Source organism: Ischnura elegans, chromosome 7 (assembly GCF_921293095.1).
Source record: "Ischnura elegans chromosome 7, ioIscEleg1.1, whole genome shotgun sequence".
Lineage (NCBI taxonomy): Eukaryota > Metazoa > Arthropoda > Insecta > Odonata > Coenagrionidae > Ischnura > Ischnura elegans.
The window spans coordinates 106,620,667-106,647,559 of record NC_060252.1 but is presented as its reverse complement, the minus strand read 5'-3'; the positions used below and the strand labels follow the sequence as shown (position 1 = coordinate 106,647,559).

General features: G+C 38.8%; 1 protein-coding gene across 1 annotated transcript in view; it reads right to left on the bottom strand.

Moving 5' to 3' along the window:
- LOC124162722 (tyrosine-protein kinase Btk29A) overlaps positions 1–26,893 on the bottom strand; it is a 185,817-nt gene that overhangs the window by 150,911 nt on the left and 8,013 nt on the right. Inside the window, exon 3 of the mRNA XM_046539336.1 lies at positions 19,485–19,634. Coding sequence (XP_046395292.1) covers positions 19,485–19,634 — 150 coding nt within the window. The remainder of the gene's footprint in view (positions 1–19,484; positions 19,635–26,893) is intronic.

Genomic DNA, 26,893 nt, shown 5'->3' with positions numbered 1-26,893 from the left:
GGGTGAGGAGTCCCTTTAGATTAGATGAGAAGGAGTGAGAATTAGCAAGGGTACCAGGAGGAAATTGCCAGCAAAAGAAAATGGTCAACACAATACAGAGAGAGGGTGGGCGGACGGGAAAAAAAACCCTGTGGATGTTGGGGTCAGGTAAGGCGTGGGTGAAGAAAGAATTTGACCATTTGTTTTCGGGAAGGGTATCTTAAGGAGAAGAGAGTGGGTGAGAAACACTTGTTCATTCATGAGCATATTCATATCACTCTGTACAATTTCGAATTGCTCTAAAACATCAAGTCTTGTGCCCTTACTTTCGAAGTTAAGAATTTCAGGTTGAAAATGACAACAATGAAGAGTCTGTAGTAAGTGTTTGGCGAGAAGTGACATTTCATCCCCATTCTGAAACTGTTGAGTCTATCACCACAGGAAAAAAATTCTGAAAGGGTAGAAAATTGTGGTGATAGAGTTGAAATATTTATCAGGCAAGACATGGTATGATCCTATAATTTTTTTAATCTATATTTGCTACTAAGGCAGTGCACCACAGGATGAGGAAGACCTCCCTGACCCAAAGAAGGATGTGTTCTCCGTTTTTAAAAGGAAGTTCTTTGAGCACGTGGTTTAGCACTGCCTCAGTAGCTGCTGTGGAGCACCTGAAGCCATGGTTGGGTCCCAGCTGATTAATTTGGACACAGGGAATGGAGAAAGTTCTAAGCAGTCAGATGGGAAGAGCACCTCAATGGATATGGTACCACATGTTGTGCTCATTTAGGCCACGTCCATTGAAATATGTACCAAGTATTGATAGTCTAATCCACATTTATCAAAACAAGGATATGCTAGCAGATATTTCTCAAGGAAAGGGTACATTGTTGAAGCAAACACCAATCTGCCAAACTACATATGTACCAGGCAAGTACCACTCAATTCTGAAACACAGGAGCCTTTTTTGCATAAAACAATTTGATAGCAGATAAAATAATTCTAATGACAAATGGATTTATAAACATCAACTGCCAATATTTGGTAAAATAATATTCAGCTTCCTTGAATGAAAACAACTCAAACATTTACAAAACAAGTTCATATTGAGAAGATCAATTAATTATGGATGATTACTTCCATTTTGATATCATAATATTTTTTATGTCCCATACGATAGTCCTCTTATAAACACACTCAGCCATAGGTAATTGTTTCTTGAATAATTTGATTTCATAGGTGAATATTTTTTAATCCAATAGCCAATGGTGGTGGCATCATCATCAGAGAAAGGGTGATCAGGTTCTAATGGCAAAATATACAGGGTGTTCCATTTACCTTGACCACCCGAAGTAATTTAAACATTTATGTCCAGATGCAAATTCAAAAATGTGTCAAACAAATGTTCATTAGCCGTCAGGGGGACATTAATCAGCATGACTTCCTTCCTTGTATCTTTGTTATTTACAAAGATATGAACAGCGATATGTCTTTTTTAAATGGAGGAAATGAATTGCTGAATAAAAAATAAATGGCGCCATTTACGAAAGAAATACCGCTGTTCATATCTTTGTAAATAACAAAGATACAAGGAAGGAAGTCATGCTAATTAATGTCCCCCTGACAGCTAATGGACATTTGCTTGACACATTTTTGAATTTACATCTGAGGGAAAAGTTATTTCGGGTGGTCAAGATAAATGGGACACCCTGTATATATGTAATATGTTGATACCTGTTGTTTTTTTATTCAAATTTAGCCGTGGCCTCAAAAAATTAAGTCTTTGAGCTTGTAAAATACATTGTTATATTGACCAGAAGCCTTTGAATGCAGGCATGAAGTCATTCAATTCTGATCAATTAATTAATTACATGTGGTATGCGTGATAGCTCATCTGCAACAGCATCAATGGATATGGCCTCCAGACAATGGGGTGGCCGAAAAACGACTTTTTCTCGGGATAAACTTTGCCCTGCGCAGGAAAGTTGTCCATTTTCTATGACCAGATCTAACTTTTTTTCATTATTGGATACTATAACCACTGCCACCTGAGCCTTAAAGTTTAACCCTTATCGTTAGAGATACATGAAAATCACACTTTCATTTTTATTTTATCGAACTTCAAATAACAGTTTATCGCATTTTTTAGCATCTATTTTTTTATTTTCACAATCAGGTAGATGACGATAAAATGTAGTGAAACACAGTTATATGACCAAATACAGAATATTTAAAATGATTATGTTGTAGAGCAATAATAAATTAAGGAATAAGACATATAGTGTCGGAGGTGTAGCTTTCCCGCGCCCACTTGTAATTCGGGGCCACGTAGAGTCCCAGTGAACTAGCAGCTGGCCAGTCGCTCACATGCTTCAAGCGGTGAGTGTCGGCGGAGCATTTAAACTGCCCTCGGCACAAAATGTACGAATTTTGCCGCTGAAAAGGCAAATTTGTGTAAAAATATCATAAAAGTCCAGTCATCGCATATATGTCGCATTTATTTGTGCACATCGCATCTATATCGCAGTTATCGCATTTGCGATTTTCATGCATCTCTACTTGTCGTGCAAGAATGTTTTTTTACATTTTGCACGCTGACTACGGCATTTACCCAAAATTTTTATTGCTACCTAGATATCTTGCACTAGGGCACTTTCCCTCACCATGAGGATGGCTAAGAGGCTTAACTACACCAGACCAACGTCGTGGCAGGGGGCGTGCGTCCTGCACAGGGAGTCTCTGCTGTATGGTGGCTGGCAGCTAAAAATCATGAACTCCTGCACCCTAAGGGTTAAAATTTTGCAAAACTTCATGCTGATTTTGGGGACAAAAACCAATTGAGAAGAAATTATTCCCATGTCTGCCATCGTCTTCACGGTGAAGTTCATGGGAAGAGGTTCAACCTGAAGACGATGGCGGACTTTACCCTCGAAAAGTCAGTGGTGAAAAACCCTTGGACCCAGCTGGAAACCCAAGAACTCTTCCTCCAGTCTATTTGCCGGGAAAACCTTAGACACTTCCCGGCCTCAATGTAGCATTGTCTGTATTTCACGCCTTAGAAGTCATATCGCCGGGCCAGACTGAAATGGGCGCCGTGCCGTCAACGGCACGATTCGACTCGTTTGACATAGAGACCTACGGTAAGTTGAAAAAACGGCGCCAAGCCATGGACGGCGGTTGGCAAAAAGTCAGCTCATTTGAAAGCGGCAACGGAAACGTACAATGTTGGTGAGAGTGTCAAACTGATGAACCCTTAAATGCGCCTGTTAGCAAGCAACTCTCAAAAGAAAAAAACATAGACGCCATGCCATCGGAAAGTAATATATGCCTTTTTAAATTTTTTTATTTACATTTTTGGCCTTGAATACGCTGCTGACCATTTCAGCTTTGGGCGCCAAATTCGAATCCTTGCCACCGATCCGAGCCGGTTCCAAAGTACTGACTTTATGCGATCGGTTCTCGATACTGGTTCCACAGCCAAGACCTGGCAGTACCGAGAACTGGAACCGACCCATCTCTAATATAAATATACATATACAATATAAAATTAAGGTGAAAACTAAATTCTGGTAATATTAATGGTGCAAACTTGCTATAAAAATATGGATTGACCTAAAAAGAAGACTTCATATTTTTTTACCTTCAAATATTTGCCGATTCAAATGATAAAAAAATGATAAGTCACAGTATTGTGCTTCTCAGCATTTTATGTCTATTAAAATATTCCTTTATTAATTAACAAATTTTCACACACAGTGATACATAGCTTGATGCATTCAAATTATGTACATAATATTAGTGCAAAATATTATTCTGGTATTATTTTAAAGACGACGGTACAAAATATTATGATTTCCTTAAACACTTTTTTAGTTAAACACTTTTTAGGTATTTTTAATCCGAATGAATCAGGAAATAGTACAAGAGTTGTGCTCCACCATGAAAGAATAACAGGAAATGTAAATATAGCTTCCGAGAAGTTATTTTCACTTCTAACTAATCACAAAAACTTTAATTTTATTGCAAATAAAAATAAAAACAACAAGCTTTTCTAATGTTTTCTCGTCTCTAAAAGTAATAACTAATATTTGAATAATTATTACAAATTTCAGTTATCACTGAGAATGGGTAAGAACAACGATTTCAATGGAATGGAATCAGCATGACAGCAGGAAACATAAAAGAAATTAAAAATATTTAACAATTTTCATACAGCTACTTTTAATAGGCTGATGACTGACATGACTTTAAATGGTGAGGATACAAGAGTCTGATCAATCAAGTGCCGTGTGAAGAGAGTACGCAAAAGGTAAAATTTTTCTCAAATGAAAAGATAATTTACTGGTTGCAGCACCAAAGCTGGCATGGTAATTCCTCACAAATTTGTGCCGTAGGAGTGTTTCTGCATGCCTACATTCAGGCAGAAGCTGTGAAATGTGCATGCAACAGTGTTGGCAGCAACAAGTAGTAGCTTAAGCTGAAAGCTAAGTTAGCACTCATCTTCAGGTAAAGGTGGAGATTTTCATGGAAAGATTGATTTGAAATCACTTGATTTGGAGATGTCACTTTAAATACATCACTTCATTTTTTGATTGATTTTAGCGCCCTTGACATATTCAGCAAACTACCGATAATCCAGGCTTATGATGGGAGGAGGCCGCATGAATAATCAGAAAACACGGATAATCCGAACGTTCCCTTTAATTTTCATAATATACAGCAGACTCCCGATTATCCGGACGCGGATTATCCGTGCACGATTTTCACTCTTGCTCAATTTTTTCCACGATCTTTATTTAAAAAATTGGACGCAAAATCGTCGGAATAACGGCATTAATGCTACGACAACCCGGGCTCATTATTTCCGTCAGAATCCCCTTCGTAAAACAAAAGTGATCACGCGACAGCTGTATTCACGGGAGCACCGTGTTCCTGTTTTCCAAGCCTCGCAGTGTACGACAGCGCTCCTTGATCACGGATACACGGCGCGCAGCAGTTGCGACCCGGCCAACTTGTGCGAGACGCGAGTACGTGGTGTGGTGCATAACAGTGTAGTTTTCGACGTCCAGCAGTAGTTTTGAAGCATTCGTGCAATACACTCTTCTATATTCGTGATCACACAGCCACGGATGTGTGGTTTTCGAAACTAGGCCCTACATGGAGCATTAATAATACGAGTAAAACCATGTTATCGCCGCTAAAAAGATTGTGAACTGGCAAAGAAAGCTCTCAAGGAGAACGGGAAGCACTCTTAAATAACAGAATAACTGCATAAATAATAAATAATAATATATTGTTTGTTTTACGTAAATTTTGAACATTACAAGACATTTAAGAGAAAGTTTGGATTATCAGTGTTTTCCGATTATTCGTGCCGTCTCTCCCCATCATTAGCCATTAGGATAATTGGGAGTGTACTGTGCGTAAATCAATCAATCTATTATTATCTACGTACATTTTGTTTTTTATTACTTTCCAGAATAATTAAGACCTCCTTTTTGCAACTGCGATCTTTTAATCGGCGATAACGTGATTTCACTTGCATTCTTACTGCTCTGTGTAATACCTGTTTTCCGAAAACTGCGCATCCGTGGCTGCAAGATCATGGATCCAGAGACGTGGTTTACACGAATGCTTCAAAACCATTGCACGGCGTCGGAAACTACACACTCGGGCACGATGCAGTGTCTCGCACAAGTTGCCTGGGATTCAGTTCTGCGGGACACGACTCCGTGATCACCGAGCACAATCGCGCGCTGCGATGCTTGGAAAACAGGAACATGGAACTCCCGTGATGGCAACTCGCGCACGATCACCCCATTGCCAAACAGAGGTTATAGGAAACCTGGGCTTATGGCAAACAGGGTGGTTTCCTTTTACTTTTCATTGCCTAAATCGAAAGATTATTACTCCTGGAGTACGTATTTCACACTTTTAGACTCTTAAATGACGATATCTATTTTTCGCGATTAAAATGAAAAGTGAAAATTTTCAAGCGTGCGAAAACGTGACGGGTAAGTATGAATGTTCGGAGAACTCCGTGTGACGTATTTCTGGTTCCCGCTGCCGCAAGTGAGGTGACCTTGTAGCGAAACTCTGAGCGCTGATACGATGCAGGATGCTAGCAGGTAGCAGAGTACCATGCTAGCTGGTAGCGCTTGGCTTGAATAAGGATTATAAATACCTTATCAAACTAAGAAAACTTTCCGACCTTAGCCAGTTTTAATAAGTGATTATTAAGAGATGTTTTCCTGAGCTCTGTGCCTCATGCATGCAATGGTAACCTCAGACGATGTAAAACTCCTATCTATGTACCCGTATAGAAACTAGGTCCCTGTGACGTCACGTGGAGTGGCATCGCATGGGTGCCAATCTGGCATTCTTCAAATGAGGATAAAATTGACCATTGTCATCCGTCTAAACCGGTATTTCTAAAACCAAATAATTTGTATATTATGAATACACTAATGGTGGGTAACGAATCGCAATCAAGGCCTTTCGTTTTCTTTCATGAAGGAAACTACCCTACTGTCTACGCAATTAACTGCCTGGCTAATACTCATGCTATCTCTCATTTCACTTCCCTCGCTGCCTCACTTCCACTATTCCCTTCCGGTCCAGTTTGACCTTGAATAGTCACAGCGTGTACATGCCCGAGTGTGGCAAAACCTCCAGTTCTCTTGGGCCATAAACAAATGCCATGCGAATCCACAGTTGTTGAGCGTTTGCGATATGAAATATATATTTAATGATCGTAGAATAGGCGGATCCAGGGGGGAGGGTCTGGGGGGGGGGGGGGGCACGTGCCCCCCCCAGACCCTTAAAAATATGCTACATGTTTAATATGGTCCCATTATCATTGTGTTCATTTTGTATGACGAGGTATCCTTGTGCCCCCCCAGAACAAAATCCTGGATACGGCCTTGCTTGTGTCCCCCCCCCCCCCCAGTAATAAATCCTGGATCCGCTCCTGATCGTAGATAACTCTTTTCTAAATTTAAAATTGGTTAACTATTGAAAAATCTACTAAAATTATTTAGGAGTTTTTTTTCTTGTCGCTGATCGTCGTCTGCAAAGCAAGAGCACATGGCCAAGTAAACTTGAACCATTCCTTGTCAGCAAGTAAATAAAATAATTCTATTTAACTAAGGGAATTCCAAGGGAAATAATAGGCCCAGTGCATTAGTCATGCATTAAAATACAAATATTTAGCTGCTTTTGCATCAGATTTCTTTTTTATAAATATTGCGGAAAACATCGTAGCCGTGTTAACTTGTGCACAGATAATCTGCAACATGGATAAACCGCACCCGGAAAATCGGAAGTCTGCTTTGATGTTGATTTCATGAATAAGAAACAGTGTAGATGGATTTTAAAGGGAAGGATTCCCAGGCAGGATTCATTTGATGGGTTTGCTTAAATAGCATTTTTTGTAAAAATGAAAAATAATCCTTAAAAAAGCCCTCAATAAAAATTATCAATTCTCATAATTTTATGATTTCTTATTCTTTTTTGGAATTACAATTAAAAATAATGGTAACACATAATTTAATAAGAATCGTTAATGTAGGGGGGGATTTGCAAAAAGAGGCACAACTTAATGCATCAAAAATGTTTTGAGAATTTCCGACAAAACTCAGTTCAAATGCACTGCACATTCATCTCTAAAATATAAAAAATAGATTTATGCTTTCCGTTTGTATGAGTATTTCCATGCCAGATTGACCAATGATTTACGTCCCCTTCACTCATTTACACAATTTGATTTGAAGAGCAAAAGAATCTAAGCATGAAATATGTATTTGTAAACTTTCCACACAACCAGCATCAGCCTACCTACTTTATCCTTGCCGACTGGGCTTTTGAGGTGTTTTTTGAGCCAAAACAAATAAAGTATATATTACTTGAGTACTACAAACTATTAAAATTACATAAAATGGATCTGCTAGAGAAACCTGCCATGTTCAACGTGATTACACAAAAAATTATCCACAAATCGAGCTGGTTGAAATGAAACGGCAACATAAGGGCTGCAGTAGCCGTGAATCTCATCAGAAGTAGTGCTCAGACAGTGCATGCAGGGAAATTAGCAAGCTCCAGTGCCACTTTAGCATTGTGAGGAAAAAGCTTCATAGGAAAATTTTTGTACATCACAGAACTGATCTGGACTCATTATTGCTATTGGCAAAAAAATTGGGGCCTCTAAAAAAGATTCAGGACCTCTTTACTATCAGAGCTCAGCAGAACACACGAAAATATGACTTCACATAATGCATGCTATTTGTCACTGACAGCTCCAATGAAATAAATCTTGAAGGATGAATACTTCTAACCAACAGATTACTCGAACAAAAAAAAATAGAATGGAACAAAAATAGATACACATGTGCTTAGAGACAAGCATGCTACAACTGAGGTCAGTACGAAATGCATAACACATACATCATATGCATCCTGTAAAAGTGAACGGTTGAAGTTTCAAGGAGATTAGATTCAATTAGAGATTAACCTTTGGCCATAATATTAAAATACCCGATGGTTGCCTTTCACTGCTGTATTCCATTACAGCCCTCAAATTCATGTACTCTAATTGGTAAGCCAAGCAGTGAGTGGAGCCTTTCCCCACACATTTTATGTACATGCTAGGCATTAACAGATTTAGTGAGGGCAAAACTATTTAATCATAAACATTTCAAATGTAATAAAAAATTATGAGTGGAAATTTAGCCAGTCTAAGAGGTCATGAATATTCCTTACAATTTGTGATCATTTCAAGGATTCACAAGTTCAACCAATGGAGAAAACTGTGGCTTCAAATATCTTATATCTGATATTTGTTTAACTAAAATATTCAAGCCTTAACAATAATCAGTTTCCCTTGGTACAAACAAAATTAGGTAACCAAAATAAGTGTTCATTAAAGCAAAGCTAAGGTTCATCTATGAACAATAGACACTATCTAATAGAACTGTCAACAACTCTGAGCTACGAAAAAATCCTTCACTGAACCCTCAACCTTAATTGCAATGCAAAGTCTACATGTCTTACACAAAGTCTAAATGTTTTAAAGTAAAAATAAGATAGGCGCATGCTCAAAAACAATTTCCAATGCTTTTATAATCACAGCTTAAAATATAGAAGTTAAACTTCCAATGGCATTTATGCTAAACTTCATTGATCCAACCAATAACTTCTACCATGGTTCCCCTCGGAATCCTTTCACTCAACTGATTAAGGAGTGTCCCAGAGACAGTAAAATTTTCAAGCAAAAAAAGAGTTCAGCTTTAACTACATTGTACCAATTGCAGACACACACTTCCACAAAAAAAAACACTACCTAACATAAGATACAAGCTGATGATAGAGAATGGGGCCTATTACGTAACTTTGACTCGGAGCTAGAGCTATCTGTAACTCCGCCCCGGATTTGTTTTGATTTGTAGCTCCAACCCTATTACGTACCGGCAGGAGTTACGAGAAGTCTTCGAAAGAATGCGGAGCTACAGTGGCTATGGAAAATTTGGAAAGAAAATCTCCAGAAATGTGTCAACCAATAGGAGCTTAGGTATTCGATAGTAAATGTTTCTGAGCAGACGGGTTTAACGTGAATTTCGGAATGGAGTCCCAAACTTGTATTCCGTAAGTTAACGTGAAATATTTAATATAAACTACATTGTTGAAATGTTTATACTTTAAAGCTTATTCATATACAGTTATATGTCATCCATTGTATACAGTCATCCATTTATCATGGAATGCAAACCTATTCTCTGCCTATGTTTATATTATGGCAATGAATACAATTTTAGATACCGGCAAATGCCGGAGAAAATGAGCAGGAAGCAGTGCGTGGTGCTCACTAATTTTATGAGTGACCACAGAAGCTTTGCCCTTGGCGTATTCCAAGGAATAAACGGAGAGGCAACAATTAATAAAATGTGGGGTGATAAACCTTAATATTTCATTGACAATTAACAAAAATGTGCTAGTGAGATTGAGAGATGCCTACACAGAACGAAGATATAATTGCACACACACCGACACATTTTTTTAATACCAATAATGAAAATAAAAATGCCTTATGATAACTCCAGCCCGATTTCCTTCGCTTCTCAACTGTCATTTGTTGATGTCTGCCGTCGGAATCTGAAGGATTTGGCAATGAATCGACCAATAAACATATATTGGGGAAGGATAATGAGGGTGTTTGCGGAGTATGTAAGAAGAAGGAGGCATCTGACATTAGAAAGGAGACGAATAAGGGGTTCCCACAATCCGATTGAATTAGATGAAGACCATTTTCGAATGTTTTTCAGAGTGTCGAAAAACATTTTTCAATATCTCTGCCGGTCTCTGGGACCCACACTACACGCAGTAAGGAAGGAAACGCAGAATATCTCAGGCGCAGAATAAGAAGATTCAACATTACACACGCCCATAGTGGTATAATGAAAATTCTTTAATAATATTTATCTGTTTTTCCACGCTTAGTCCAGATATTCTGCGTTTCCTCAGTGTGGGTCCCAGAGACCGGCAGAGATATTGAAAAATGTCTTTTGACACTCTGAAAAACATTCGAAAATGGTCTTCATATAATTCGATCGGATAGTGGGAACCCCTTATTCGTCTCATTTCTAATGTCAGATGCCTCCTTCTTCTTACATACTCCGCAAACACCCTCATCATCCTTCCCCAAATATGTTTATTGGTCCTACCATTGCCAAATCCTTCAGATTCCGACGGCAGACATCAACAAATGACAGTTGAGAAGCGAAGGAAATCGGGCTGGAGTTATCATAAGGACGGGTCAGAAGCCTGCGTTATTCCAGCCCCGAGATAGCTCCAGTTCGCAACTCCTATCGGAGTTATTTTGGCTACTGAAATCGCAAATTGAGCTATGGTAGCCATCATAACTCTTATAGCTCCATAGCTCCGGAGTTATGACTTACGTAATAAGCCCCAATGACTAAATACAATCATAACCCTATGGTAATGATTTACGATCATATTTGTACAACTAATATCATCAACAATGCTATTAAATAATGGGGAATAAAAGATAGCACAAGCACTACTGAAAGTAGCAATGGAAGAGTGTTAGTTTCATTTAAGCCACATGCATTACCTTCCAAAAAATATAACTTTGACGTGCAGAACTTTTATAAAATGCCACCTTTGAGATTTGTTCTCAGCCAAACATTGCGCATCAACATGTCACCCCACTGCTTTTGTCACCATCCCTACCAGAGATGAAGAATTAGTCTACATTTGGTGAAATGATTAATCTACAATCCAAAGATTTATGCACCAATGCAAGAACATTAAAACTCAGAATCACCACAGATGTAATTGATTAATTTAGACTATGAAACATGATTCTTTCTCTATATACCTTTAAATTCTATAGAATCAAGTTAAAAAGGAGTTGTTATACTTAATACCTAAGCTGAGGCTATTGGCTGAATAAGAGAAGCATTCAACTTCATTCACAAAGAAAAAAAGGTAACGTTGACTGAAGTATGTGATATGCTAAAAATGAGATTAGAAATTATTTAACTTCTACATACCCAAGGTTAAATAGAGATAGGATTATGTACTAGTAAGCATTTACCATGGAGTAGTTTCCTTCATCAAAGGAATCAAAATCTATTGATTGTGCCTCAACATTAATGTGAAAATTACATGCAAGTGACTTAAAATATCCAGATTTAGTTGGAAATCAAAGGTAAAACCTAAACTCATTTGAAACTGGTGATAATGACCGCTAATACAGCAATCACATGTTTGATGTCACATGTATACATTTTACATTCGAGAGATAGTTTAATTCTTACCACTGAACTATATATTTAGAGAATTTTCAAAGCACTACTCTTGGAGATGCATGTGATAATACTCACATGTTGAAACCATCTGGGAGTGGAAACATTCCTTCGATGCAAACAGGATAATTTTTTAATTTTAAAATCTCATTCCCAGCCAATAAAAAATTCTGCTCAAAAAGATTAGGAAATGGAAGGAAAATATAATTTTGGGGAACCAGGGGCGCAAGAGCAATAGCTCACCTGAGACTGGTTCATCTCAATGCATTTTGTGGTCTCCTGCGTTTCTTGCGAGTAAATATCAACGCTCAATTTACGGCTCATTTTGTAATGTATAAAAAAAAACGAAATTATCATTTGGCTCAGCCCTCGATTCGAGCCGAGATCTGCTGATTGGTGTTCACCTAGGGAGAAGAGGGCTGGGTGGTTTCACTGGTAGCATAACTGACCGGCAATTGGAAGATCCAGGTTCGAATCATGGCTAAACTAAAAGATTTTTAAATTGTGAATTTCATGCTTGGTGAATGTAAATTTGCAATGTACAAAGTACGAGCCTTTAATGGCATGTGCTCTTGCAAGAGTGGTTTTCATTTTTAATGTGGAAGTCGATCAGTATAAGCAATGAAAAAATTAACATTTTGGCACACACCAACCCTTACTAGTGTAGTCGTCGTATCTCCGTGTTTGAAATGACACTTCTTAAATACCTAAATGCCATTATGATGATAAAAAAATAGTCTCATGTCTATGCTTGTCACAATTAAAATTAATGAAAAATTTGATGCCGTATGATCACAATGAAGACAACAAAATAAATAGATAGCACCAAGCCCCGAACCCTGGTACCCTGGGTGGTAGCCTTAAACGCTGCCACTAACCCACCTGACCCGTCTATTAAATGGTACGATATTATAGAACTATACGCGGCTTGTGAAAAGTACCGCATGAAAATTACTTAATTACAGCCAAACTAAGGCCCATTCAACGGAACCACTACTAGTTCAGGGATGTGTTCACCATTCTGAAGGCCATAAAAAATACGGCATTGAAAAAGGTGGAGCAAGGTTCATGGTTTCCCCTTGTGAGATAGTAGTTACGTACAAATCAGTGGTCGAGACCCAATGAAATACATATGTCAATGCAGAGCAAATATTCAAATTATGAAGAGGATTGAATGCTTTCTGGCATATATTCTCATCTAATTACTGAAAAATGAGATTAAAAATAGAGCTGTTAAGATAGGATAAGGCAGAATGGCAAAGCAAATGAAATCTTATGGCATGTCTCAATGTTCATGGGAAATTTTATGGGAAAATTGGTAGTTTTTTTTATGACAGAAGAGACTCCTGTCAGATCCAGAATGAGGCTTCTTTTCTACCCATTATGAGATATGAACACATAAATACTCTGCTTTGCAAAGGGGACTGTCGGTGATTCACATGGTAAAAATGGCATGGAATTTTGGGCAACTTCCTGAGTTAAATTTTGAACATTGGTAAAATGGTTTTTTTAAATATGTTTTCCAATTACTTATACCACTTATCTTTTATCAGAGCGCGACCCGGGTTTCAATGAATTATCATCATCTACAGGTGCTAATTATGATTTGTTTATCTTATTGTTACCTAGTTAGCAGGCATAGTTAGGCAGGCTAGCAGGCTTAGTTCAGGCGCAAATTGTTATTAATCATGATGATGATGAAGATAATGATAATTCATTGAAACTCAGGTTGCGCTCTGATAAAAGATAAGTGGTACATATAAGTAATTGTCTGATATCCAGGAAAACATATAATGGAATACCAGAAAGTAAATCAAGAATTAGTGAATTTCGTTCGTGAAGCAAGAACGGGTATTTTAAAAGTTTGATAGTGCGTTATGCACCACTAAATTTATGGCCACTGATTATATTACGTGTTGATGGGGATTGTGGTGTCCCAGAGGGTAGAGCACCCGACTGCTGATTCAAATACCAGGTGAAACCCAAAGAGGGATCCTCAGAGTGTGAGGTGGCCGAGAGAAAAGGACTGGCCCCATTGCCCTGCCTGTGTGGAATTCTTATGGCTGTGACTTAATCTGGGATGAACTGTAATGACTGTGTGTCATATTGTGTTTTTATTTTTTGTAATGTGAATGACGAAGGGTCAGATATTTTCAATGTGCATGGTATGTTTTTGTCCCAAGGTTGCGAGACGATCCTTTGAGCACATTTCTGTCGTCTCGTCACCATATTTGTTGAAGGCAAGGGTTCCCGCTCATAAATTTGGGTCATCGGTCATCGAGGCATATGTAGTCAGAGTCTCCTCGACCAGTCATAAAAGTCTGAAATTTCTGGACGTATGGTGATTGTCTCGCTGACGAAGATAAGCTTTCTCATTTCCTAGGATGGGTCAAGTAAAGCCACCCTTCCCCTGGTCTTGGAGGTGTCGACCGGTGCCCTGACGACACGAGCGTGGGAATTTGGGGCAGTCTGTGGGTGGACACGAGAGCGACGGGGAGTGCCTGCCCGTCGCAGTTACATTTGTAAAATCATCACCAACCTCAGTCATTAAACTTCTCTGAGATCTGATTCGCATGGATTTCAATTCATGGTTGCCCTAAACCTGATTCCGGGAGACGCGGCCACTCGAGTCTCCCTCCTTGATCACAACAGAACTTTATCCTTCCCTATCCAACCCAACCTCCTAGTTAAATCACTGAGAGAGTAATGATGCTAAACTAGTACCATATGGCCGATGAAGCCAGAAAGCATTTGGTGCATAGTCATTAATTACTTAATTGTCAAATACATGTACAGTATAATGTGTTTATAACGAACGCCAGTGTAACAAAATATTCAGAATAACGAAATTATTTTCCATCCCATATACATATCCTATATTGTTTAATATAAAAGGGTACCAATTTAACGAAAAGGATTTTAGCTGAAATACAGTATAATGAAGTCATGAATGGAAAAATTCCAAATTTTGGTCATCCATTTCATTTAATAACCAGTACAGGCTTTATTCCCGTGCACCGCTAGCATGGTCCATTCGTTATCTTTCTCCTGGAACCAGCCTTGGCTGCGAACAATAAATGTGGTGGTAATTGGTTGTTCTGTGAGTAATGGGGTGCAAGCAGCCAATGAGTGGCTAGAATTCTTAGTTGCCAAAAAATAAGAGTCTCTCTTCGATTGGCCTGTTTAAGCAAGACTATGGTTGCAACAGTAAATGCAGTAATTTAAGACACGGTCTCCAGCGTTAATTTGTGGAACTGCTTCATCATAAAATAAAAATACTTTGTTCTTTTCCATACTTTATTTTTAATAGTACGACCCGGGTTTCAGTGATGATACCATGATGTGCAGAAACCCCGATCGTACTATTTAATATAAAGTGTGGAATAGAACAAAGTATTTTTATTTTATAATGCGGTAATAGGGAAGTACACTAGTGTTTCAAATGCACCAAAGACATTTTTAAAATTACAGTTCAGAATAACATAATGTCGTAAAACCACAGTTTAAACCCTAAAAGTGAATACTTGATTCGAGATGACCGTCCGAAATATGGAAAAATTCAAAGGCCGCTAAAACGGGTGTCCATGTTGAATATTGGCCATGACGTCACAAGGCAGTAGCAGAAGGCAGCTTTTACGCCGTTTAGTTCTACCATTTTTATTGCATAGAAAAATTACCGAATTTGAGGGAATCCGTTTTTTGCTGTCATAAAATATCTTTTGAATATATATGTGGCTGCTTCTCATTCGAGTACATGGCTTCATCATTGCGTAATATATTAATATTAATTTACGTGTCAACTTCAAGTTTGGAAAGAGTAGTGCGAATAGCACATTGAATCTTTAATAAATAGATAATGGTATTTATTTTTCGCTGGGTATATTCTGGCACAATGCCGTTAATCATGCCAAAACCTTTTGTAAGAACTGAGTCAAACTAATAAACCTATTTTAGACTTTTGCTGCAAGACTTATTCGTTGCGTATGTATTCACGCCGGCCGGAACGTTCGCCCTTCGCAACTAGAATCATGGGATGTTAGCCTTATTTCCGTGCTGGCTGGTTGTTGCAATGGTTCGCTGTCCAGGATGGGTTCAAGAAAAGTTAATCTTGGTTGGGAGAAGGAAAATTCCAACGATTTATAAATGGTATACCAAACTTTGATGCATTTACGGTCACTGAATTTTTGAAAAAGGAGGACAGGTTCAACGCTCCATAGAAATGCGACGCTTTAAGGCTAACAAGGGGAGACCACGTACTTTGCTCCGTCTTTTTCAATTAGGGCTTTAGTTAGGCTGTAATTAATTAATTTTCATGCGTTACTTTTCACAAGTTATATATATAAACTTAAAATTTCTGGAAATACACGATGCGTTGGTTGGGGTAGTGGTAGCGTGTGCAACTCCCACCCGGAGGACGTGGGATCGCTACCTAGTCATGGCAATATATTTTTTTGTCTTCATTGTGATCATACGGCGTCAAGTTTATCATTAATTTTAATGGCAGCAATCATTGACATGAAACAAATTTTTTATCATCATAATGGCGTTTAGGTATTTTAGCAGTGTCATTACAAACGCAGAGATACGATGACTACAAGGGTTGGTGTTCGCTAAAATGTTAATTTTTTTCTATTATACTGACCAACTTCCACATTAAAAATAAAAACCACTCTTGCAAGAGCACATACCATTAAAGGCTCGCGGCAAGACAATATGCGTACAGGCATAATTAATAAGAACACAAAGCGAATATAAAATGCCATATATCTCGAACACTTGTAATTCACATTACTCCAAAGGGAGTTTACTTACTCAGTTCATACCTCAGTACCTTGTACTCAGTACCTACCAGTTTACCTCAGGGGCAGTGCTAAAAGAACCATTCCGAAATATAATTTTAATTAACAAATAGGATGAAACAAAAGTTGATAACCCTGAACCGGGCGCGCTGGCGTATAAAATACGTCTATCTTTGAAAACCAAGGATTTCAACATTGTACGTGCATTCTGGGCTAGAATAGTGTATTCCTACAATGTACTTTGACTGCCTATATTGCGAGTTTTCAAAGTTCGAGGCATTGTAGCTAATTTTTTTAGATCAGCAAGATGAACCCGTTACCAGTGGAGTATAAATTACGCCGCGCGACCTACCGTGTACCTTTATATCTGTATCACCTATGAATGTACTAATTTCAACATATATACATTAACATTAACAAAAGTCGTTTGTTATCATATATGCACATATCATGGGCAAAGTACGCATTCTTCCCGATCGTGTAAAATAACAGTCGCGCCATAATTCTTCACCAAACTACTTTCAGTTTATAAATTACGTAGGTCAAGCGGAAGATGACTCAACACACTTTCTGATGTGACTGAGGTACCTATTAAGTAAATTATTATAATATAAATATGAATTTGATCTTACAATACCTTCAAATGATCTTCAAAACAGAATATCATCGATAGGTAAGAGTCAGGAGCAGCCTTGAACCATTTATTCCGTATGGCTTGTGCTTAAGGCACGGGAATGAATATCTTCACCAGGATTTTATTTCGACGTCGAGATGAAATTTGGAACAAAAAATCATTTATAATTCTATTTTGAATACATGTTTTCCGTACTAGCCGACATTTTTAGGAAGCAAACTCCACCGATTCCCGGAAACTCACGCCGCGCTAAAAGCGACGGAATACAGCGATACTCCACTGGTGACTACTGCCTTGTGACGTCACATATCAATCAAGATGGAAGCACTGTGTTTCAGCGCAACATGAAATTTTCCGACTTTCAAAATGTTTTAAAGTGCATACCCCAGATGCAGGAAATAAAAGTGACTGTACTAATGTTTCTTTTTTAGGCTAAACTTTCGAATTCAGCAATAAAAAAAAATAAGTGCACTTCCCTATTGGTTGTTTTGTGAGCCCTGGTACGTAACCAGCCAATAATGGGCTACGATTGGCCTGTTTAAGCCAGCGAAAGTGGCTTGGATAACAGCGTTACTTGCCTCCATGGTTTATTTTGTGTTTGATAGTGAAGTGTGTTCGACGTGTTTCATTAACACATTCAGCGTGGAGCACGTCAATTAGCGTGGTCTCGTCCAAGCCAAGATACGGAGCACGTCAACCGGTTGTGCTGGGAGCCCACTTCTCCGCCTCCATACGTCACTAATATGCACTTCCCAGTCTTTCGATCGTGTGCATGGCCTTCAGCAAGCTACCCCCTCTTTCGACCCAGGTGCACTGTTTGTAAACAGCAGTACTTGAACGGAAGTTATGGCACGAAAACATCTCTCTATTTTTATTTCTTATTTTATTGGCCGATTCTGACGACTTCCATAAAAATTGGACCCGCATTGAACATGTTAAGTGTTTTTTGATGCACTTTCATTCATATGGGTTTCATGCGATATTTTTCGCACATTTCAATGTGACGAAATTTCAGTTAAACCAACACATTTCAGTGGTCAATTGCATTTCGTTATAAAGACATTTCACTGTACACATATGCTTCATTTATTTCAGTCAATGGTGTTTCAAATCTAATAAAAATCATAAATATGAAGACAACATTTCACCATACATTTCATAGCTGCAAGTCATTAGCTTACAACACTATAGCTCACCCAGATAAGTAGGATGAGTTAGTATGCATACTGTTTGTGATATTGCATACCTGAAGTTCACCTGGTTCATGAATTTGATTCCATCAAAAATAATCCTCATATTTGCTCATTCATGTGGCCTTTACCATGAATATTTTCCACTAAACTCATACCATACCAGGCCAACCTCAGCACCTTTTCAAAGTTTACCACACACACGAGCATCAATGAGTAGATTAAAGAAATGATTCTCTGCCCATTCAAGTTACTTTACGACCTACTGCTATAGAGTAATCAAGACATAACCAACAGGATAAAGACAATGTAAACACAGGCCAACAATGAAAAAACTTTTTTACTGAAAATACCTTATTCTTATGTTTTTAAAGTTGCTGAATCCAAATATGATGGTTTTAAAGTTGTATCACCCACCATTTACTCACATTTTACAGTTAAATTTATGAAATCAAGCAATATTTTTAGAATTTAACAGCTTTGTTATAGTTATAATAAAATTGAACAAGTAGGTCTAATGAACGAAGATAATGGGGGATTACTGTTGGTACTTCACCGAGAAGTTCAGCAAGCGATTCATCGCAGAAGAAGCTACAAAAGAAGCTTCAAGGAAAAAAGGGAAAGAAAATGTAGACCAATTCCAGTTGACAAGTGAACCCTGTATTATCACGCTGTAGTAAATACAAACAATTTTATCACGATGTAGTGAACAGTAAATACAAACAATTTTATGATGTAACACAGTGTTTCATTGATTTCCCTCTATACGGTATAGGGGTATTAGACTAAATATTAAATACATATAGCTTGGAAACTATGGGTGATACAAATAAAATAAGGCTAGGTTTGGATTCGGCACATAAAAATCTATAAATATCAGCTATTAAAGTAAAAAAAGTTTTCAAACAAAATTTTTTTGTTGGCCTGTGTAATGGTTGATTGACAGAGTAAATACATATATGCAATACCCCCAAAGATAGACAATTTATACACATTTATTGGAATTTTCCCACCACCACACCAGGAAAACAAGACAAATGGTAGGCTTGGATGAACAACCCACCTGGAAGGGGTAGCCGGATGGATGGCTGCCAGCCATTGCTGTTCCGGCAGCAGCAGCGGCTGACGCAGCCGACTCGACGGCATCAGACAGCTGCGCAGGCTCCACCACGTGGACACTCGCCACCTCCACACGACCTCTCTCCTTCTTCTTCTGCAAGACCAAGAAAGACATTTCATCAAACAGAGGCTTTCCATTAAAAATGGAGTGATTTTACAATGAAAGTAACACTAGAGTACCAAATGAGGACGTTTACGAGATTTAATAACATGAGGCTCCTCAAATTTAAATAGAAATATTCAATTTTGAAGTATGTAGCTATACAACACATATACAGTAGATTCCGGTTAATTGGGACATATCGGGACTTGTGCACTTTACCCCAATTAAGCGGCTGCCCCAATTAGGCGAGCTATCCTATATATGGACATAAACAAACTATGTAACAAACGTAAGTAATTTCCTTCCAACCATAAAATGGAATTCTACAAAGTAAAGGCCTCAACATTTCAGTACATAAACAAACGTTGAAATGATAGAAAGAAGACTAAAGAATGTTTATAATGCAACATAAGTTAATTAAACTATTAATTTGATTAAAAAATCAGCGAGTTTTGTTAATTTATTATCATTTTTAAGAATTATAACATTTTTGTTAAAAATATTTTTCACAGCCACGGGCGACGCTGAATGTATGTCTTTTACTAAGTCCTATTAAAGAAAAGTCCTATCCTCTTGCGGATACTATAACAACAAGAGCTTTCAAAATAGGGCAGGAATAGGAACATTTGTGAAAAATAAGAGTAAATCAAACGAGGAAAATAAAAAAAAAATAGTATTCTGAAAACAAAAAATTTTAATTTAGTCGCGAGTATAGAGTATATGTCGCCGACTCATGGCCCAATAAAGCGGCATGCTGTCCCAATTAAGCGGAGAATACTCTGGGATATTCCTCCATTGGGTTCTGTTCTTCAAGATCTGCCCCAATTAAGCGGCTGCCCCAAGTAACCGGTGGACCCATTAAACGGAATCTACTGTATAATGATGGATCTTTTATAAAATCAAAATAATGTAATTTTTCAACCAGATTACCAAATTCACGATGAATGTTGGCGTTTAAGGTACTATATACCAGTTATAAGCTCATTCTTCATCGAGATAGCTTGCTACGATGACGCAATAATGTAAGGCGTCACTGCAGGGGGGGTATGCAACATGCAACGCACCCACCCCTACTTTCTCCTGCCTCCTTTTCCCCCAAATTTCTTATGAATGACGCATGAAGACATTTTTTTTCAGACGACTCCGTAGAAGTGAAGAAAAAATTGCGTGATAGGTTAAAGACTTGGGTGTGCCACATTATTATCTCATAGCTGCCGAAGAAATCGATGAAATTTAAAAATTTGATGGCAAATAACAGCAAATCCGTTCACTTACCCATCTATCCCACTTATTCTGGCAATATTTCCCCACGAATTCCACGGAATCGACCAAAAGCTCGCCTACCGCGAGTTAATACGTCAAAAATAGACGGCGATAAGTATTGCGGGTTGCCGGGTGCCTTAATTTATTACTTGAGGCGGAACAATCATTCAAATCCAGCAAAATTGGGCATACATAGCAAAATCTACGGTTTCTATGCCAATACATATCATAACTCACGACCTTTTAATCAACGCAAATCCAAAAACAATCTCCTAAAGCCTAATGTTTAATGGCGACTGATATGATTACTTACCCGGCATATAGTATTTAAAATACCCGGTAGTATGAAAGAAATACGAAGACAAAATAAGACGGACGTCTTCAAGTAGTTCCTGAGCTAGCCGCATTCACACACCAATAAGCTCGGCGTTATTTTTTTCTGCCACTGCACATGAGCTGGAACACTAATGACGTCACCAACTCATAGAAAGTGGGCGGTAACTTACGCTTTTGTTACGAGCAAAAAGAGAGAATGGCTAAATGAGAAAAAAAAATATTTTCGGCGTAACTCATCTTTCCCTTAAATAGACCATACGAGCAAGTTTCGGAAGATAAAATAAAACATCCGGCATACGCATAATATGATCATTTTGCTATGTGGATAAGAAATTAGGTCTTTTAAGGAGCGTAAAATGTAGTCGCATATGGAATTTTCACCTTTAACATCTTAATTTCTGCGTCTCTCCCAAGGCCACAAGGATTGCTTTAACATGCATTTCCGCAGCCTACTTTTCCCCCATGCGGATTGAAATCGAAAGCTTTTCCCTCACCTTTCTTTTTAGATAACACGATACATAACCATTATGAAAGTGCTATGAATTTTCTTCTTTCCTTGGTCGCTGCAGAAACGACTATAATAGGGTAGTTTCCATCGTTAAAGAAAGCGAAAGGCATTGATTGCGATTCGTTACCCACCATCACTGTATTCATAATATACAAATTATTTGGTTTTAGAAATCCCGGTTTAGACGTATGGGAATGGTCAATTTTATCCTTATTTGAAAAAGGCCATATTGGCGCCCATGCGATGCCACTCCACGTGACGTCAAAGGGACCTAGTCCCTATACGAGTGGAGTTTTACATCGTCTGAAGGCCCGGTTACACGATACATTAACACGTACGGGTTAATGTCTAAATGTATGAACGCGAGAATGAACGCCAAAATGCACCGTGTAACCACCCAACTTGTGCGAATGCATGAACGGAAAATAGAACCTGTTCTAATTTGGTTCATGCATTCGTACATGTTCCGTTCCGGTCCACCAAAATCATTCACGCAAACGTACATTAACTTGTACGTGTAAATGTACCGTGTAACCAGGCCTTTAGAGAGAGACCAATGCATGCATGAGGCACAGAGCTCAGTGAAACATCTCAAAATAATCACCTATTAAAACTGCCTATGGTCGTAAAGTTTCCTTCGTTTGATAAGGTATTGATAGTCCTTATTTAAACCAAGTGCTACCTGCTAGCATCCTGCGTCGTAACAGCGCTCTACGCCTCGCCCCAAGGTCACCGCACTTGAGGCAGCGGGAACCAGAACGACGTCACACGGGGTTTTCCCAGCATTCCTACTTAGCCGTCGCGTTTTCGCGCGCTTGAAAATTTTCACTTTTTCATTTAATCGCGAAAAATAGATATCGTCATTCGAAAATCTAAGAGCGTGAAATACGTACTCCAGGAGTAATAATCTTTCGATGTAGGCAATAAAAAAGTAATAGGAAATCACACCATTCAAAATCGAACAACTGCAGATTTACACTGATCCTGCCGATGGTTGAAGAAGGTGGGGAAATTATTCCACTCGAAAAAGAAGAACAGAGATGGAAACTTTAAAGGGCCGTAGCCAGACAAAATTTTAGGGGCGAGTTCACTCATAGCGGGGGTTCACTTAGCGCCCTATCTCCCAAAACCCGAGGAGCGTTGCAACCCCTTGGCGATGTATAAGGCACACTATATATGTAATAGGGTAGTTTCCTTCATCAAAGAAAACGAAAGGCATTGATTGCGTATCGTTACCCACCATTAGTGTATTCATAATACACAAATTATTTGGTTTTAGAATTCCCAGATTAGGCGAATGGCAATGGTCAATTTTAACAGCATTTGAAAAAGGCCAGATTGGCGCCCATGCGATGCCCCTCCACGTGACGTCACAGGGACCTAGTTTCTATAGGAGTAGATAGGAGTTTTGCATAGTCTGAGATTACCAATGCATGTATGAGGCACAGAGCTCAGGGAATCATGTCTTAATAATCACCTATGAAAACTAGGTAAGGTCGGAAAGTTTTCTTCGTTTGATAAGGTATTAATAATCCTTATTTAAGCCAAGTGCTACCAGCTAGCAGGGTACTCTGCTACCTGCTAGCATCTTGCGTCGTATCAGCGCTCAAAGCCTCACCCCATAGGGCCCCTCACACGGCTACAGTTGGAACCAGAAATACGTCACACGGACTTTTCCCAGCATTCATACCAAGCCGTCGCGTTTTCGCGCGCTAGAATTTTTTCCCTTTTCATTTAATTGAGAAAAATAGATATCGCCATTTAACAATCTAAAAGCGTGAAATGTGTACCCCAAGAGTAATAATCTTTCGATTTAGGCTCATAAAAAAATAATAGGAAACCACCCTATTGAAATGCCCTCCAAATAGGAATCGGGGCAGTCCCTGAAAAATCTTCGCCACTACCGGGATTTGAACCCGGGCCCACGAGGTGCGGAGGCAACAACTCACCCACCAGACAAACCCGATCCCCACCCCCAAAAAATAACCGGTGTGTGGGGGATGATAGATGCGAAGGGGTGAGCTTGCTCGTCAGACAAACGCGCAAAAGATTTCAAAGTTTGCCGGTGAGTACAACGCAGATAATCTACAAGGGTTCTCATCCTGGTGAGTATTTCCACGTCCGAAATGTTTCAAAAATCGTATTCAGAAGACATTCCGCGTTAGTCATTAGGCCACTAACTCGGATGCAAACTCGGAAAGCCATACAAACGTTTAAGCAGGTTTTCTAGTTTTTCAATCGTTCATTCCATCGTGCTAGATAAAAATCCGCAGCTAATAATGAAAACTGATTAAATTGGTCTTGGCCAACTTCCGCCCGAGTGTGCCAACGAGAGGAAGCGACAATCACCAGCACAAGAATTGGAAACACCCTCCCCCTTTCCCTTTCACGCATGACCACACCCAGGATGACAAAACACAGCTCACAGGGTCGCCATTGACTGATTAAGTGCCTGGCTCTTCCGGACGAGGCAAAGCCTGGTTCCTGACAAATAGGCATGGATTACAACGATTTTCGCCAGCGGTAATTGTGTCCGAAAAACTACGTGGATTAAGCGCTGGACACTCTAAGTAATATCAAAATATGATTGTTACTCAATCACGCATCCGATTTTATAGATTACCCCCGCGTAATTACACTTCCTAAATACAGGCTCTCTCTACCAAATCAAAACAGCTCATTTGGGTTCCAAGTAATAATTGAAGTTAATAAAATATGGCGACAAAGTTATGTTACATTACTAAGAATAGTGCAGAAGATAACTGACAGTAATTAAAGCACCGCTAATAAGTGAAGTAAGTCCTTTTCCTTTCCGATAGATGTCCTCACTGCCACTTGTGTACTTTGTGTATAAATGTACGATGCATGCAAGATCAGTCACCCGACGATGTAACCAAGTTACGAAACCCAGGTCGTGCCCATAATTAAATAACAGTGAACCTTACAAAGTTTTATTTCCTTACTTCCCATATGGAGAGGTTTCACAAAGTAAAGCCTGAAGTTATTAGTTATAAGTGAAGATATATTTCTGAGTAAAACGGGAAACATCATCTTAGAACCCCACTTTATTTCCACGTTCAAGAAACTGAAAATAAAATATTTACCGAACGAATAGGATGTCGTAAAGACTACGAACAAATGAGGACTGATAAATGCTAGCCGGAAGTCAATATTCAAATCACAACAACGAGAAATATTTTTTCAAACAGCTGGTGGCCTCACACCCCCCACCAAGCGCCCATTGAAGCATGTAGACGCAATGCATCACCTGACAAGGCCTTTATGATGTTAAGATGATGCGATAAGACCTAAAGCACGGCTTTGTTCGAAAGGTTGGGGCCATGCCATGCCGAACTATCAGACGGAAAAAACAGGCAATCACAAAGCAATGGGAAACACAGAAAATTAGCGAATGAGGCGAGAGACGCTCAGGAAATATCGAGAGAAAGAGCATATTTAGTGGCAACCTTTCCTGGATATCCGACAATTTCTTATACCACTTATTTTTTATCAGAGCGCGACCCGAGTTTCAATGAATTATCATCATCTTCATCATTATCATGATTAATCATAATTTGCGCATGAAGATGATGATAATTCATTGAAACCCGGGTCGCGCTCTGATAAAAAATAAGTGGTATAAGAAATTGTCGGATATTCAGGAAAACTTATAATGGAATACCACAAAGTAAATCAAGAGTTAGTGAATTTTATTATATTTAGTGATGGCAAGATTGTCTCATCGCACTCAAGTAGTGAAATTTCGAAACTTTTCTGCCATTTTCAGAAGATATTAGAGGATAGTGATGATCTCCCTGTCAAGCCAAAATAGTAATTTGACATCTGACGTTTCAAGTAAAAGAATAATAGAAAATATAGTATATAATTCATCCGTGATATTCCGGAGACCGAGAGTAAACAATCGCATACGCCAACCTTGAAAGGACTCCCCCTCGCTTGCCCCAACTCTCCATCAGTGCCTGAAGCTCTCGAGTCTTTGGCCTCGTTAGTAACCATTCTTATCAATGAAAAATATACTATTTCAGTCACTTCCATGCATTCGTACATTTTTTCAATCCGACTTTTCGTAAAAGGCTAATGCAAAGCTCTTGCGATAGTTGTTGATGTAATCTGATTTTGTAAAATAATGCGGATAATAGACCCCGACATCACAACCTTTTCTAATGGGGCAAATTTCATCCCGAATCATGGCGAATAGCTTACTAATCATATTCTTCACGAAACTTAACCAATCTCACTAGCGATGCCCAATTGTTTGGTGGCGGTGAAAACGAACTATAAATGATTCATAAAACAGTAAATTGTGTACTTAACTGGTTAAAAGAGTTGAAAATGAGCAATGGAGCGAATGTAAACATATCAAGCATCGAGAATGAGAGGAGGAGATTTACCACATTTCGAAACCAAACGGGGAGGTCTGATTATTTACAAGAGACGCCACACTAATGCTCATCGTATTAACTACTGTCGCCAGGAACCTAAAGTTTAAACATTTTCAAAAAGAAAGCGGATTGCGGAAACAAAACGCCGATGGAGACCAAGCCAATACGGCAATTTCCGTGGCGAAAAACTAAAACATCAACGTTTAGCATTATGGACGCGTAATTAATACCCTCCCAAGTAGCTGTGATCAAATGTGGACCCAACGGTGCAGACGCAAGAATAAGAAAAGGGGTGCAACAAGGGTGTGCGCTTTCCCCTTAATTTTTAATTTTTACATTGAGAAAGCCATCAATGAAATCAAGGAGAAAGCTTCGGGTGTCAATATCCACGGAGAAAAAATTAGTATGCTGCGATTTGCTGACGACATATCAGTCATAGCCCAAACAGAGAAGGATTTGAATAAGACTTTGACAAACATGGAAAGGACAATGGCCAGATATCAGCTGAAAATCAACAAAAAGAAGACTAAGATATTAGTTTGCAGCAAAAAAGAGGAGGCTAAAACAAACACCAACCTAGGAAAGCATAAGCTTGAAGAGGTGAACGAGTTTTCTCACCTGGGAAGCCGAATTACAAACGATGTACGGAGCAAGAAAGAAATACATACTCAGTAGAATAGCGCAGGCGAAGAGGGCTTTCTATAAAAAGAAGAATCTTCTTACAGCTGAAAATACCAGCA